Below are 17439 nucleotides of genomic sequence, written 5' to 3'. Positions count from 1 at the left end.
CATTTCTCAGTGATGGAGAATTTGCTGTTTTATAACAGGTGGGGTGTTTATACCCTATGGAACATTACATCAAGGCCACTGATTTACAATAACTAAATAAGTCAAATTTATATTTAATTCTGGGATTTTTATTGGTGCTTTGATTGAAATCGACAACTCTATATATAATATTCTTTTACCTATGAACTCATTAAGATGAGGAAAGACAGTACGTGAGTGTGTGTCCTGGTTGCTATCTGACGGTTGTTTGCATTTTCTAACTACGAATATAACCCAGATAATAATCATAATAATTAGAGCTGGTTTACTTGCAAATTCAATTTTTTTTGAATGAACTTGATTGAAATGAGATATGTGTCTCAATTCATGCTTTCTGAAGTTTACCTCAGATTTTTTTCAAATTTAAAAAAAGAGTTGAATTTTGAAAGCACTCTTTATTACCCTTTATGTTGATAGTAATTAGAATATTTACATTTTACTGCAGCTGTGTGAGAGCGCACGAGTAAGAGATAGATGAGCTGCACGCCCAGGAACCAATCACGAAACATAGTGCACACTCACTCTCATTCGCTCACGCACTCACACTTGCATTGTTCTGTTGATGGAAGTCTTTGCCATCATCAGATTGAAGACTCCAGGTAATACCAAATCATTGGACAAAACCCAGTACCTCCTGAACATTCTATTCTAGCATGGTTCCAACACCTTGACATTCCAGTTCTGCACATGGCACAAGAATTCACAGCGTGAAACCCGAGATATAAACCGGGAAATGAGAACAGAGCGCAGAGGCAGCATCTTTACTGGCCTCTTGACATTAAAATTAAGCATTTGTGCCATTACATACTTCCTGCAGCACACTGTCTATAATGTTTCTGTATCAGACTTAATATAATCAAATATATTAATTTATCTTTCAATTGATTGCATGATGCACAAATTTATTCCACCTCAAGCAAATTTCCTCCAATGGATTGGGTGTCATATAAAATTCATCCTTTGGGATTTCCTGGTGTATAAGCTGTTAAGAGTAGAAGGCTAGCCAAGCGAGCCAATCAAATCAGTCAAAAGAAAAAATCACCTGTCATTTCTTGCTCAGTAGCTGAAATTTCCAATAAGGTTTTAAGATTGATTAAACATTATGAAATGTGTATTTTCCATATTATAATCACATTTACCTATAGAATTATCTTTTAATGTCTTGATTTAATGTTTTTACTTTCAAGGCTGTAGCCTGAATCAAAAGCTTGGTCTTCAACTAGATATTTTTCCAGCACAGATAAAGGGTTTACTAATCACATCTGTGCAGTCCAAGCAAGGCCCCCAATTGCATGGGATAATTTTCAAATCCATACTTTAAAAATGCTTCAGTAAGGTAATTTATTTCAAAGATATAACTTGCTGTTACAGTATTTGTTTTGAGATCTCTTAGGTTCTGCTGACACCGATTCTGCAGCAGTAGTTTCTGGTTTTGTGATTGGCAGGAGCAAATGCCACTGAATCCATGTCAGCAAAATTTCAAGGGTATACATGCCTTGAGGTCTCAATGTCCAATAGAAAAATTGAAAATATATTCGAAGTAGATTATTAAAAACTATATTTTGGCATGTCAGGTATGAATTCTAGATTTCAGTGCTGGGCATATTTGTTGGGTGTTAACAGTATTGGATACTTGTGAGATGGATTCACAGTTAGTTTAGTTTTGATCTTGTAAATCTCAAATCATATGATTGGCACTCAGTTACATTTAAGAGATCAAACTCATTAACTTGCCTTGTCTGCTAGGTTCATTGGGACTTGTGAATAGTGAATTTCTTTTCTATTGGGGAAAATAACCAGAAGTTTTGATAATTAATTCACTCACATGGCATTGATTGAATTCAACAAGTGATCATTTATTAGTAGGCAAGGTTACTTAGTTTCCCAAGATGAATAAACCATGGTTTCTTATTTTAATATGATTTTGCCTAATGTGTTGTTTTATCTTTTATCCAGACATGGGTCATGGCGGGAACCTGTCAACCCTTACTACGTCAACACAGGGTATGCTTTGGCACCAGCAACAAGCGCTAATGACAGTGAGCAGCAGAGCATGTCAAGTGATGCAGACACCATGTCACTGACCGACAGTAGTGTGTAAGTATCTGCATGTGGCAGAATTTATATAGCAATCTGAATTTTTATTTTTTTTTACAGTGGAAAAGGCAAAGACTGATTTGCAACAGACAACATCTGATAAAACTTGTCACTTTTATCTTTTCTGGGGCATGAATGAATGAATGTGGTCTGAATTAATTTTTCTCCCTTCTGTTGTCAATTAATAACCAGGGAGCAAATATACTTTAATATTTTAAAGACCAAGATAGCTTTGCAAAGTGAATTGTGAGGGCTATTGCTTTGCTGAGAGTAATTATTTGGATTAACCCCTTTGCTTCAAACAGTGAAGTTGGATATTGTGGAGGTATCTAACCTTGAGCTTGCTAGACTTCTGCATTGCATTCTTTGGTTCAGAAGCTGGTACTAGAGGCATCAATATAAAGTTAACATGGTTAATGAAAATGTCAATTATTCAACTCAACTTATATTTTAAATATTGTTTTGTGCTAGCTGCATGTCTGTCTTTAGTTTTCATCGAAATATGAAAGTGATAGCTAAAAGAGGATTTTTAAAAAATTCAACTTCCTTGTACAACTAGGAATTAGTCATGCCACATGACATGCATGGGGGCATTGTCCATTAAGGAATTTGCACCATTGCACTTGCTTTTTGGGTTATGTATAAAGCCCTAGCCTGAACTACATTCTTAGTACTTTTTGTCCAATCATTGGCAGCAGTTTTGACTGTTGTCTGCACACCCCCAAAAAAAAAGTTTTTATTCATTGGTATTTTTTTCATTGTAAATCAGTGTCATTTATAGTAGACAATGTATTGTTTTTGTTTGTTATTTGCTGTAGTGCTCAGTATTATACCACTGAGGGCTCCCTTGTTTTGATTAGTTCCAGTTAACCCCTCTTTGATTTCTCGTGATACTAGCTCCTGGTTTTAAAATTTGGATTGAACGTCATAGATCTTTTCCAATGCCAAGTACCTATGACACCTGTGCATGTTGTCTATTGAAGTCACACAGCTTGACGTGTGAAATCTGCTCCACTCCGCAAAAAGCCTTGTTTGCTGGAACTCTGTTTTAACAAGATGGATATCCAAGCTCAATTTCAATTTACCTGAAACCAGTGGGTATTGTGCACATAGAATACGACCCATCTTTTCAGATGGGAATGGAGGTGAAAGATTGAAGAAACCGGCACTAGTATTCCCAAGTCTTCAACTCCTCTCTCACTTCTTTTGACATGCTTACATTGCCTCTCAATTAGGAATCTAGGTCCAAATCTCATTTCAGACACTTTCAGTAGGCATTCACACATGGTGGGAGGAACTGTTTTTTTTGTGTACACAGAATGGGGTTGTCTGATACGAATCCACGAGTAGGAGCATGGTAGCCCTTTAATTGCCTGCCCTATAGGCCACCTGCTTGACACGGAGAGGTGAAACTGCTAATTTACTGTTTAGACAGGCCCCAAAAATCAAGACCCAGATGTTCACTTTCAGTTGAAGCTGGCTACGAGATTCTGGCCTTGGTCTAGGCTGCAAGTTAGGATGGAGCTGGTCAGATTTCAACTAGGGCTGGCCAGAAAGAGTATCAAGTCCACCGTTGCATTTCAATTTGTTCCACAGAGAGGATGTTTAAAAATTAATTCTCAGGATATGGGTGTCGCTAGCCAGGCTAGCCTTTACTGCCCATCCCTGGTTACCCTTGAGAAGGTGGTGGTGATTTGGAAATGAACTACATTTAAGTAGTGTGTTTTAGAGTGGGTCCACAGCTAGATGCTGCAGCTGCTAAGACAAAAGAGTTTATATATTAATGAGCTAGGCAGTGAAGATGTGTTCGACAACAACTGAAGACAATAGTTAATTCGTTATCTCAATTCACAATTCCTACAAACATCCACAACTATCATTGTTGGGATGACCCTGTTCATTTGAGTGCAGCATGGGATGTCTGCTGAGCATCCAATCTTAGGGGGGGCCAGAAGGGAGGTAGCTTGTTTTATTGACAGATCTACTGGCGAGATCACTGTGGGGAAGAAATCGTAGGGTCGGCCACTCGTGCCTCCACTTCCTTTGGTCAGAAATAAAAAGAAGAGAAAAACCCATGTTCAAGAACAGTCATTTGGGATGGTCTGCTTTATTGTAACATTAGTGCTGATCAAGCCCATGCAAGCCTTGATCTGTTTCAATGTTAGAATGACCAAAAGTAAGCATCAGTCATGCTGCTAATCCAGGGCAAGGAAGCATGATTTATTTTTTCTCTTATTCACGAGAAGTGATTTTATGTTGTGAAGTAAGTGGAATGTGATTATAAACTGCTACTCTGTACATTCACTCACTAGCAGCAATGCAAAAGTGGCAACACAACTGCAACTTTAGACTATTGGAGATTTTAGAGAGATCTCCATGATAGTCTTGTCGGTTCATGCATGATATCATGTGGCGTTAAGCCGTTCAGAACAGGAAGATTTTTTTAGTTTTATTGTAACTTGATATATGCTATTGTGAATTTTGCTTTTGCTTATTACTTTGGTATGTTCTGTTTGCTTTGTTGGTGTAAACCTCTTTCATAGAATGGAAATGACAATTTAGGGGATTTTTGGTGTAAAAATTTAGGGCACATTGGCATTATTTTACAATTTTTTTTTCTTATACATAAGTGAAGACTTGCCTTTTTAGAGGTTGTTATAAATAATTTATGGATGTCTTTGATGTGGATGAGTTCTGGTTTCAAATTTGAATTCTTTAAAGTGAGATTGTCCCTTTTCTTTGGGTAATGTACTTAGAGCAGAACTGTATAAGGATTATGTAGTGACTGTTTGCCTTTGCTTAATTCAAAGATTGTTCTACTGACACCATGAAACTGTTACTTAATGTGAGCATTTAATGTGTTCAGGCTACTTTGATTAAGCTAAACACAAACCAAATGTTTACTTGGGCGTCTTTCCTTTTTTATTGTATTACATTAAGTGCATCAATGTATGCAATCGTTGGTGCTATAGAGTGTATAATATCCCCCTAAGTTTTTAACTGTCAAACTTGTAGTATGGAGATGCTCATCCTCAATCAAAGTGAATTCTATTTGTTTTTGCAAAATTGGGAAATCTAGATGTAGGGCTAAAGCTATGTAGTATGCCAGGGTTTAAAAGAATAGGAGAGCAGACATGACAACTCAAGATGTAATAGTGAGATAACCCCAAGCTTAGCCCATGAATTGTTGAAACAGTCAAAAAAAAAAGCTATCTATTTGGTTTGAGTTTGGCAGTGTGATCTGTTGCTGCACAAGATTGCAGGAGCAACACACTGCACCATGGAGTGGTTGTGTCTCTGCACTTGCGATTACTCACAGCAGCTGATTTAATTTGTGCCAGTGTAGGCAATTGTCCAGTGGAAGCCGGGTACTTCCAGACAGGAAACAGGAAAAAATACCACAGGACTGAAAAGCAAGAGAGAAAATTAAAGAACAAAGTAATAAACAAGCAAGCATGAAACTGAAAGTAGCCACTGTGACCAAAAATAAAAGTGAGATTTAAGGGTAGAGAAAATCGTACGGTAAAAATACTGAAATGTTTGACACAGCCGCAGTGGCACATTGGCTTGAGTCCTGAATTGCACCTCATACTATCCTGCCACAGCTAACCTCTAACACATGAAGATATTGACTCTGAAAATGAAGTGCTAAATAAAGAGTCTTGCACCTTGTTTATATTGCAGAAAAGCTTCTGATGGAATTGATTTCCCCCAATATGTGGCTGTCTGTGTTCTAAATTTGTCCAATGTATGCTGCACAGATCAGCAACCACATCAGAAGAACTGCGCAGACACAGTTGCCCTAAAGTTGTATTTGTGACTTTATACTTATAGCCGCAGACCTTCCCTAATTTTAATAATGTTGGCCTGTGCAGGCATCCAAAACCAAGTGGCAGCCCTGAAGGAAAGAGCTAGTGATGGCCTCCAACCGCACTTTATCTTTCGAGGCAGGGATCAAAACAGCTTTGCAAGGCAGTCCTCCTTGTCTTCGGAGGTATGAATGGCGCCTTATTTATTTTGCCTCCGAAAGCAGTATTGTAATTTAAATTGATTATCGGGCCCAATATAACTTGGGCACAAGGAATTTCTTGATCATTTTGGATGTTCTTGATTTTGGTCATATGTTTCTGATTTTTGTAGATTGTGTCCTGATGTGAGCTTGGCTCAATCAGGCTTGGGAGGTTTGCTTAAATGTGCTACACCTCAGAATGATGAAATGCAGATATTTTGTGTGCACTTTCACTTATTCAGTGAGGTTTAGTATCTGTTTCTTTAGGAAAGGAGAAACCAGGTACTTCCCTGCAAGGTATTGGAAAATTATTTTTGGGTACTCGTATCCCTTTCAGCAGCTGGCTCATGATGAGCTGAGACTTGAAAATGGCATACCACATGGAAGAGGGGGGAGATGCATAAATGGATTGGAGTTCTTTCTCCCCAGTTACTTTTGAAGTAAATTTTGACATGCTCTTTTGTATTGCTGTTTAATATGATAGCATGACACATGATGTTAACAACACTGATTTAGCAGTTATTCTGATTGTTGTTCATCCTACAAGGGGAGGAATTTGAAGTAGCCGTGCACCTATCTTGGGCAATGCATCTTCTGTATGTAAATCAGAGCGGCATTTATGGTGTACGTGGAAAATTCTGCCTCTGCAGACTATTCAATTTTTCCAGTTAATAGCAGAAATGTGGTGGGAGTGAAAACCAGAAATTAGGATTTTAGTAGAAATCCTCTTGCTATGCTGCAGCATTAACCTTGAATATTGGTGCATTTTTAGTTTCTGTAGATAAGCAGCAGGGTACTATAGTATGTGTTTAGGCAATGTGCCATCAGAATTGCCACATTGAGAGAGTTGCAGATTGCACCCCATCTGCTAAGTACAGTGGCACTTTAATGCACTGGCAAATTTAGTTAGTTGGGCCCTGTTCTTCTGACGGTTTAATCATTTCAGCATCCCACTTAGCTTGAAGGCATTGTGGCTTTCTTTGAAGTAGGGCACAAAGCTTTTAATAGCAGGGGGTGGTTTAAGAGAACATCTGCTGAATGTTTGCAGTAGGTGATCATAGCGGATAACAGATCTAAATACACAGAAAATAGAGTGGTACATAAAAAATTGAAAATAAGGTAATGACCAAAATGCTTCGTGTGCGTGGGATAGTAACTCTGGTCATAAGAGCAAAGGTTGCAATATATTATAATTGATCAAATCTGTCTTGAGGAACACTATAGATAACTGGCCCATTACCCAACACAAAATACAGTGTACACATATTAAAGTGGGTGATTATGACTAGTGTGTCTCAGGGTGTGACTTGTGCACCAGTTCAAATAATCTTTACTGTTCATGTGACTTTTTAAAACTTTTTAAATAGTAGCTACCAAGTTAGTTTGTGTTTCATTTGTCCTTCAGTTTAGATTTGTTAGGGTCTTCTGTGAACACATTTTTTCTCATTGTGATTTTTTTTTCTCACTGTGGCAAATGCAACAACAGATATGGGTGTGCACTAGGGTTGTTTTTTTATCCAGGAGGAAATGCTAAGTTTTACAACTGATGGCAGTTGGTCAGGACAACATTGGAATAGTTGAGTTTGGAGGTGACAACAGCATGGATGAGGGTTCCGGCAGCAGAAAGGCTGAGGCAGGCACTTTTATGGAGGTGGAAGTAGGTGGTCTTTTAATGGAGAGGATATGGAGTCGAAAACTCAGCTGAGTGTCAAATAAGGTGCCGAGGTTGCAAACATTTAACTGAGACAGTGGCCAGGCAGAGGGATAGAATCCATGGCAGCAGTACGACGTTTGTGGTGGGCAGGGGATAATTCTAGGAAATTGCAGCTCATCCAAGATTGGACGTTGGACAAGCAGTCTGACAGCACAGAGACTGCGAAGGGGTCGAGAGGTGATGGAAAAGTAGAACTGGCTGTAGTCAGTGTATGTGTGGAAGCTGGCCCCATATCTTTGGATGATGTCGCTAAGGGGACAGTAGGTAGATGAGGATGGCGCCAAGGATAGATCCTTGGGGGACTCCAGAGGTAACATTGTGGGGACGGGAAGAGAACCCATTGCTGGAGATGCTCTGGTTATGATTTGGTAGACAAGAGTGGAACCAAGCAAGGGCAATCCCATAAGATGATAGAAGAAGTAGCTACCAATAACAAAGAACAATGCATGTCTGACATAGCAGTGCAAAATTACAGTAAATAGTTTTGATGTAGAAATATGCTTAGAAGATGTCCTATTTCTGAAAATACAAAAGTTATAATTCTTCGACATGAAACTGCATTTGTCCATTCCTACTTATTTTTTGGTTAGCTTTTTTAACTGCGATCTACGAGTGACTCGCAATTAGACACTTGGCTGAAGTGCTTGAACATTTGACTTCCCAAATGTAATAAACTCAAGGGTCAATGTTCTTAAAATTTGCAAGTCTCAGTGAAGGTCATTCTTGTAGTTTTTGCTGAGCTGCTGGATGGGGTGTTGTCTGAAAGCAGGTTGAAGGGTCAGTGCTTTCACCACAGGGAAATCGTCAAGACTTGTTGCCTTCAGTCACTCGGACACCACCTAGTGACCAGATCGAATGAAAAGATCAGAGAACAGATTTCAAGCCTGCTTGCTGCTGTAGATGAGAAATGGCCAGGGCCAATGGTTTAGAGTGAATAAATGAGTTTAAATTAATTACCTGAGATTCTGGGAATTTTATCAATGTTTTGAGATCAAATTCTAAGATTCTATTCACTTTTCCATGAAAACAGCAAATGAGTTACTTTAGAAAAGGTATGTTAAGGGAACTGTTGCTGTAGGAAAGTTATTGCTGTAGCTTACAACGGTTTGTAAATACTTGCTATGATTACGTTCACTTTTCACCACTACATAAAAAATGACTGCCACTGGGCAGTATTTGGTGATGTGAAGTCCCTTGCCCCAGCGTGTAGAGGCCACATTCTTCTAGAAAGATACCTCAGTTTTCTCATCATCAGCAGTTCATTGTTTTCTACAGCACAAGAAAAAAATCATTTTGCACTGCATTTGTGTTTTTCACATGATTCGCATGCCCCCTTGTTAACATCTATTTGCAACTTTTTATTGAAGTTTAAATTGTTTAAAATTAGATAAGAGTTTCAGCTTCACAGGCATTGGCGAGGAGTTCTAGTTGGCATGCGCTTTGTTTCTTCATCCTAAATTGGCCAGTTAATACCAGTGTCACTTTTCATTGCCCGTATCTGCTTTCATGATCTACAAATTTTATCTAGGATCCCTCCCTGTGACCAACACTTGCTCTTTTCAATATAGCCTGATTTTTCAACGGTATACACAACCTGTGTTCCAGGCTCAGCCACAAAGCCTGTTTTGTGCATCAAATTTGCTGAATGAAAATCCTTCAGAAACAAAAACATTTGCAAAAAGCCTCAGTTGCAGGCACAAATCTAGGCAGACAGACTCGATAGCAGTTCAGGTTTATTCCCAACTGTTTCAAAACAAAAAGACCGGACTAATCAAATAACATTTTCAAAAGGGTATGAGGTGGTGAATTGAGGGTCCTGGAATTTGGTCAAGCCACTGTACCAGCGCCTTTTGATAGTGAACTAGAAGTGGAATTTGCCCACTACCCCTCTGTGCCAGAACTTCAAAGATCTACTTCTCCTGCTAAAAGTTCCATCATCACTGCTCCTGCAAATGTCACCAAGTTGTTAACCGAAGACTTGCTTCTTGAAAATTATATAAAAAAGCTTCGTCTTCAATTTTATCTCCTCAGCATACAAGATCTTGCTTTACGCGTGATAGGAAAGGATGAACAAAGTCACGAGCACAGTTGCCAATGCTCCCGGGCACTACTGGGAGAAACCCAGGACAAAATAGAAAGTAGAGTTGTTGGGCAGTGTCAGCATACCAATGAGAGAAGGACGGAGCTTTGATGGGTGGACGTGGAGGTCATTAGGCACAGGATGGGGACGTGTTTCCATTAGGTTAGGCTGCACTGGACGCTGGAGCACAATAGGTAGTTATAGCTGATTGATTGTATTTTGGCTGCAGCATTAACTATTTTAGTTGAGTACTTGTAACTTTCTTATTCCAAACAGTTCCTTTTTCTAAATCTAGTAAGTAGTGTTGGCAATTGAGCAGACAGGTGGAGGATGAAATTCACTGTAAAGAAATGCAAAGTGCTTCATGTGGACAAAAAAATCCAGGAAGGGACTTTTACTTGAATGGAAAGAAAATAATGTGCATGAAAATTGAAAGAGATCTATGGGTTCTGATTGACAATAAACTGAAGCTATCTCAACAATGCTCAGTGACAATGAGTAAAGCAAATCAGGCATTGGGATGTATTCCAAGTCAATATGGAGCCGAAATATTGAGGTAATCCTAACACTTTATAAATCATTGGTGCGATCGCACTTGGAATACTGTTTACAGTTCTGGTCGCCATAGTACAAAAAAGATTGCAGCTATTCAAAGGTTACAGAAGAGAGCAACCAGAATGATTGAGAGGATGGAGGGATTCGATTATGAGAAGCGATTATATAAATTGGGCATGTTCCCGCTGGAAAAGAGAAGGTTAAGAGGTGATATGATTGTTGTTTTTAGGATTCTAAAGGGGTATTGGAGAGCCCAGCTCTTGGGCTGGTGGGGGATCAGAGAGCGTATCTGTCAGGTGTAGTAGGGATTCATTCATGGGGACACTCGGGAAATCTCCCATTATCCAGTCCACTTTTGCCAGTGAGTAAAAATATTTTTTATAGGCTCACAGGTTCAAAAACACTCAACTACAGGAGACCCAACCTTTATAAGGTAAATGCAATAACATTTATAATCTGCGGTCAAACATCCAGGAGTACATCCAACTTGAGTTGGCAACCCTAGTCGTAAGCCAGTGTAACAGCAAAGAATGTGTTGACCCCCATCAACATTGATAACTTCCTTTAGGTCTCTAATATTGGCACTGATTTTGTGTTGGTTTATCCAGTGAGTCGATCAGTGCAAGTTGTTAAGATTTTGATGTCATTGTAAACCTTTTAATTTTCTGAAACTGGAAGTTCCCTATCTAGACTCATTGAATCTGGGTATGAGACTACCTCTGCTAACTTTCTCAAATGGTGGGAACCTGATCACATGCAATTTGGGTCCAGCCACCAAAGGCTTCATGCTAGGGGTTATTTTGAGGTTGGTGTTTGTTGAAATTTTTCAGCATCACCTCCACCTGTTCCCATAAAAGTGTTGCTCTGAATAGACTTGCTGGGAATCCTAAAAGTGCCTTTGGCTGATACCTTGATGTCTAGCAGTAACTGAGAGTTGCAACATGTCAGATGGCCAGTTGAGAGAGATTGTTAGGAAAGGTTACTCCCTATACTTTATAAGTCTTTCCAGGATTCAAAATAATGAATTTCTCACCACATTCACAGAATCAAGGGGTTTCTCCTTTTGAAGTCAGAAATATTCATGATTCTTTTCCTGCTTCATTGTGTCAAAGTTAAGTAAATTTGGACTACATTGAGGGCCTTGAACATCTACACTTTGAAGGACTAATTCAAGATTTTAAGGCCACTGAAGAGCCAGAATACAGTATAAAGTTTTCCAATAAAAACAGAAAATGTTGAAAATACACAGCAGCTAAAAAAGATTGACTAATGTATTTCCAGTGTTATGTTTTTATTTGATTCCCAGCATCTGCGCTTTTCTTTTAAACAAAGTTCTCCTCTTTGGGCTTACAATTTTTTGTGACCAGAGTAAGTTACATGTTTAGTCTTGCAGAGTTAATAACCTCAAGGCTGGAGTCCCCCTACCCACCCAGAGAAGCAAAAACAGTGTTCCAAGCCAAATTGATTTTAAAAGTGTTGAATTTGGAAGCTAGTGACCAGGAACACTACTTTTGCCACTCTGGTTTGGGGGGGGGGGGGGGGGGAGAAAATCCTTGGGACTCGAGGCTAAAGGTTGGGTTGAGGTACAAGAGACCGCTGTGGTGGGGATTTGTATTTGTTCAAAGAGCAGTCAGCTGGGAAAATCCTTTTTAAGAAATCTTCCTGCATCCCCTTCATTTTAACAGACAAGGCATAGAAATTTGCAACGTGAATAAATCAACATCTCAACATCCAAACATACAGATCACAGCACATGCACACTTGCACACACTGTCAAATCTCTCTCAAAGATGAAGACAGAAATGGTGCAAACATCAACACAACACACAAAAAGGATAACATCCTGAAAAACACAAAACTACACAATTGTTACTTGCCGTCAGCAAATCCACAATATTTCAACTGCATTAGATAATATGTTGTACATTACATGCGGGAACATTCCTATCATAAAATAACATATCCACTGACTTACCACAAGCAATGCCATGGAGGATCCATTCGTAATGTATTTAAAAACTGTACATCAGTGTGCACAAACATCACACCGCAAATGCAAAACAATCTTAAAATGCAGAGTGCGTGCATGTAGAGCATGATACTCACCAGCACAAGCAAACAACAATTATACTCAATGATCGGAGACTGCATTCCAATTTGCATAGTTCCCTGACCAAGCAACAGTTAAACTTTGCATAATCTCAGACTGTGTTTACTTAATAATTAATGTTTCTAGCAATTAATGTTTCCAGCTTTAAAGACACAGGCGAGCTTAAACACAGCTGCACCTTAGCAGTAGAATAATGCATTGCGCATTAAATGGTATAATATAAAAAGGATATAATCTGATTTATCAGCAATATCACAGGAAATCTGTTAATACTATATATAAAAAAAATCTGGAATTACGTATTTAAACAATAAGCATTATAAATTGTATGACAATTTTGTGTTTTTATATGTAAACCGTATTTTTGAATTAATATTGTTTGGCTTTTTTTGACACATTTTGAGGTAGAATCTTTGTTGCTGTTAACACTCTAGGGTTAACATTACAAGCAGAATCCAGCATAAAATTAGATTTGGATTCTTCACAGACCGGGGCACAGCATGTCTGGATCTGCGGGGAGCTTTGGTTCTTTTTTATATGGAGATTAAGGGAACAGGGCCTATGTAATGAGCAGATAAAAGCAAGAGATGGAAAGAGATTCATTACACATGGCTCTTAGCATTCTGGGTAGAGGTTTACACCCAAAAAAAAAGGAAGTTTGATGTTCCTTCGTTGTGCTCATTCAGTGAACTGTAAAACACTTTGAAGAAGCTTATCTGTGGTTTGAGGGTTTCCTGGGAGAGTTGCTGGCTGGCAGGGAAGGCATTGAGTGACATGAAAGTGATTTCAATGCCAGGGCATTAGACTAGAGCGAACCCATTGGTATGATCGTTTCAGCAAAAGTGTGCGCACTCTAGTCTTTGGAATCAGAAACCGTTACCAGTAAAGAAATTGCATTTCTTAAAATCCTATTGCAAGAAATGAAGAATTGATATGCAGCTTGTGTTTAAAGCTGTGGTGACCGTAGGTTCTTAAACTTGAATTATATTATCCAAAGAAATCTACATAACCAGTTTTGGGGGGAAAAAAATCTTTTGATTGTTGATTTGGAAGAACAGGAGATGTGAATCAAAATTCTAACATTTTCACATTTCCTTAGTTGCCAGCACTTATCCCATCTTATCTCTATTCTCTAATGAAAACAACTGTACAAATGTAAAATGTAGTGAAATCAGCACATTCCCAGTTATTTTAGGAGAACCTTTGTTTACAAAGAATTTCCTGTGGTCATATAAACCTTGAACAGGAAAGTGTTTTAAAAATATTTAAGAACAGTTACATAAAAACATGCAATTTTTGAAATGCATTTAATTGGGGTAGTTGTGTAGTATTTTGGGGGTACTGGAGCTGAAAATCATGCAAACTGAATAAAGGCAACCATAGCTCGACTACTGTTGTCATTATATGACTTCCGTTCCCTCCATATGAATTTTCCCTGAATGGTAATCTTCCCCTTTCTTCCCCTTCTGCCAATGGCATTTTGTCTCTTCCAACTGAGCGGAAAATAGAAAAGATGCTACTGCTTGATATCTGAAATAAAAGCAAAAAATGCTGGAAATGCACAGCCAGTCAGCATCTGAGAGAAAAGTAGGTTAACGTTTCTGGTGAGAGCCTTCATTCTATCTCCTCAGCTTTGCAGGAGTGACTATAACAGTTTGAAGGAAAGAACGAACAAACATGCATTAATATAGCATCTTATTACATACTCAGGATGCCAGAAAATGTTTCATATCCAATGGCTTACTTTTGAAGAGCAGTCACTGGCGTTATGTGGGCAAACATGGCAGCCAATGTGCACACAGCAAGATCCCACAAACAGCAAATGAGATCATTGACCAATTTACCTGTTTTTGGCGGCTTTAACTAAAGGAGGAATGTTGGCTAGGACATTGGAGAACTCTCTGCTCTTCAAATAGTGCCATTGGATTTTTTTTTTACATGTAACATTTCATCCAAAAGATGGCCTGTCTGGCAATCCAGCATTTTTCAGATTATGATTACATATGTGATATTTAAAGGTTCAAACACATGTTCTCTTAGAAGCTTGCAATAGTATAAAAATGTTAGTATATGATGATTATTGGTGGAAAAATGATCAAACATGAGGCAGGTGTTTGCTGGAATTGGGCACGTGTGAACGATGGGGGTAAACTTAGATCAGTCATTAATAGACAAATTAATCTATCTAATTAAAAGTCTGCCATATAGCAATGACAGACTTTAAATATATCTGTAGCATGAAAAACCCGTTGTGATTTTCTGAATCACCATCTCTGAGCATACCTCTCACGAATTATTTCTAAATCGTGTCAGCAACCGTGTAGTTTCCTTACCTATATGATTTATATCTCCTATAAATAAAATTTATTAAATCATTAACACCTAAAAAGGAAATTTAACAATTTGCTAACAAATTGCTGCACATACCCATTTTTTTTAAAAAGCCACAATAATTTTCCCCTTAATACGTCTACCCTCTCAGTAGCTTTGGCTTTATGCTAACCTCTGATTTGATTTTTTTATTCCTGGTGACTTCCCTGAGATTTTTCCATCTTCCGCAAGCTCTCTAACTCTCGGTGAATAAACGTGAGCCCTTGGTACTGCTTTCCTTATGCACAAATGTCTCCAGCACTACTTTTTTTTAATCCTTCTCCCAGCCTTTCCAACAGCTCCTCCTGGTGGCTATGGACTAATCTCCCAGCATGCTGAAACATCCTGCTATCAAAGTTGTGTTTAATGAGTCTGGTGACCAGTCCTAATGGGCTTATAGAATGGTTAATATTTGTGAAATTCATTCAGTTCTCTTCATAATTAAACATGCTAATCAAAGCTTAACCAAATGCATAAATGCGCTGTACTATATACACATACGTACGTCAGTGGACAACGATCAGGAATGAAAACCTTGGCTGTTTTTTTCCCTCCCAAACTCAGGTTATTTGTTGCACCATGAGTATCTCTCCTGCTGAGATCTGTTAATTTGACATGGGAATTCTTGGCTTTTATTTGATACTTAACTTCAGCTTTCTTTAGCCAGTGCCAGAACAATGGCCAAGACATGCAGATGGTGGAAGAACAAGACAGTGATGTGACATCACCACGTTGCTAAACTGTGCCTGGGGTTGAGCAGTTGAAATGAAGAGTCAATTAAGGTGTACTCCCCCGTTGCAATTACATTTTATTGATAATTTAGTCAATCAGTAAGGATGCATTTTTATGTTGGTAAAATTTCTTATTTTAGGGTTTAAACTACAAGCTAAATCTATAATGGCCTCCTTCTGGTAAAATATGTAGTGCAACAAGATTATAATACAAGACAGTGACACCATTAATTTCAGCCATTATGTGAAGCTTGTATCCTGTGAAGGAAATCATTTAATTGAGTTAACCGTGTTCTGTATTCAGAATATTTTTAACTTGATTTCCCACTTCAAAAGGAATTGACAGGATTAATTATTGAAACCTGCTGTATTTATTGCACAAAAGTACACATTTCCCAAGCTTTTCAAATATATATATACACACACCCATTTATGTATATTTATCCTGTATGCATTTTGATACATTAAGTTGTGTGAGCAGATTTTTCTGTTGGCTGGAGCAACTTAAAAATTGAATAGAAAACAAAAACAGGTGCCTGTCTCTCTCGAGCAGAATTGAGTAGATGTCGTTTTTTTTTAAAAAGTAACAAATTTTGAAATTTGAAACAGTCATAACTATGCTATTACATAAAAATGTATAATTGTACATGCAATTTTTGAAAAATGTCTTTAGTCATAGGTGTGACCCTGGAGTGTTTAAGACTGAAATATTAACATCCATTGTGCTGCTCTTTGTTGAAGAGGAGGAGGGGCAAGATAAAATTTATGAATCAGAATGTGGCTTTGTTTGAACCTGCTGCTAATGGATGAGTTGGCAAATAATGTTAAAATAGTCAAACCTTTCAAGTTCAGAGGTGGCACTAGGGAATCGAGCCAAGGGAACATCAAAGTCGGCACAGCAGGACAGAACATGTGTTTGAAACTGGATAGATTAGAGGCCATTATCAGTCGTTTGCCATGATGTGGTGAACAAAGGCATATTCTCCCCTTTGGGATGGGGTTAGTGAAGTGTAAAAAAGCCGCTTCCCAGCACCCTACCTGGGAACCGGCACTCCATACACCCATACTTACTGGGTAATGTGGATCATCATCTGCCACCACAGACCTATCTTATCACTAAACTCAAGATACCTTTATAATTAGACTAAGATGCTCTTTTCAACAACATAAATCCTGAGGGAGTATTAAAGAATTATCGTGGTGACTCTTAAAGCTAGTTTCCTTTTTAATGGGTTTTGATTAATACATAGTTTTTTTGCAATGTAAGGTAAGTTGCCAGTGACCTAAAAACACAATGTTTTAGCTTAATCCAGAGTTTGAGGTTTGTAGTTCATTGCTGTTTCAGTGTACTGTGCAATTAAGGTATTTCAAAGAATAGAATAAATTCTGTAAAAGCTACATCTGGGATTGTGTTGCATTTGTGACTCTATCCACAAGATGAATATTGCCAAAATGCTTTCTCATTTTGTGCTCAGTGTCAAAGTTGATCATTTCTGTAGTCCTGTGTAAGGTTTTAAAAAAAGGTCTTCCCTGCTTTCTTCTGTCTTGCTTAATATATCAACTATAAATTGTGTCTATATAGCCAGGCTGGGCACATAAACAACAGTCAGATTTGACTTGTGGATCTCCCTTTTTATGGATAAAATGGCCACCTTCCAAAATGGTAAAGAAAGAGAACATGTGTGCACCTTAGTTTTGCTACCCAAGTAAATTTTAATGGAATGAAGTAGCCAC

At 38.3% G+C, this 17439-nt stretch overlaps 1 protein-coding gene across 2 annotated transcripts in view; it reads left to right on the top strand.

Annotated features, from left to right (window-relative positions):
* axin1 (axin 1) overlaps nucleotides 1-17439 on the top strand; it is an 84852-nt gene that overhangs the window by 38086 nt on the left and 29327 nt on the right. For both annotated transcript variants that reach the window (XM_068003394.1, XM_068003395.1), the window contains exon 3: nucleotides 1996-2136. In XM_068003394.1, coding sequence (XP_067859495.1) covers nucleotides 1996-2136 — 141 coding nt within the window. The remainder of the gene's footprint in view (nucleotides 1-1995; nucleotides 2137-17439) is intronic.

The sequence above is a fragment of the Heptranchias perlo genome, chromosome 22, assembly GCF_035084215.1.
Source record: "Heptranchias perlo isolate sHepPer1 chromosome 22, sHepPer1.hap1, whole genome shotgun sequence".
NCBI lineage: Eukaryota > Metazoa > Chordata > Chondrichthyes > Hexanchiformes > Hexanchidae > Heptranchias > Heptranchias perlo.
This window is presented reverse-complemented; position numbering and strand designations above follow the sequence as displayed.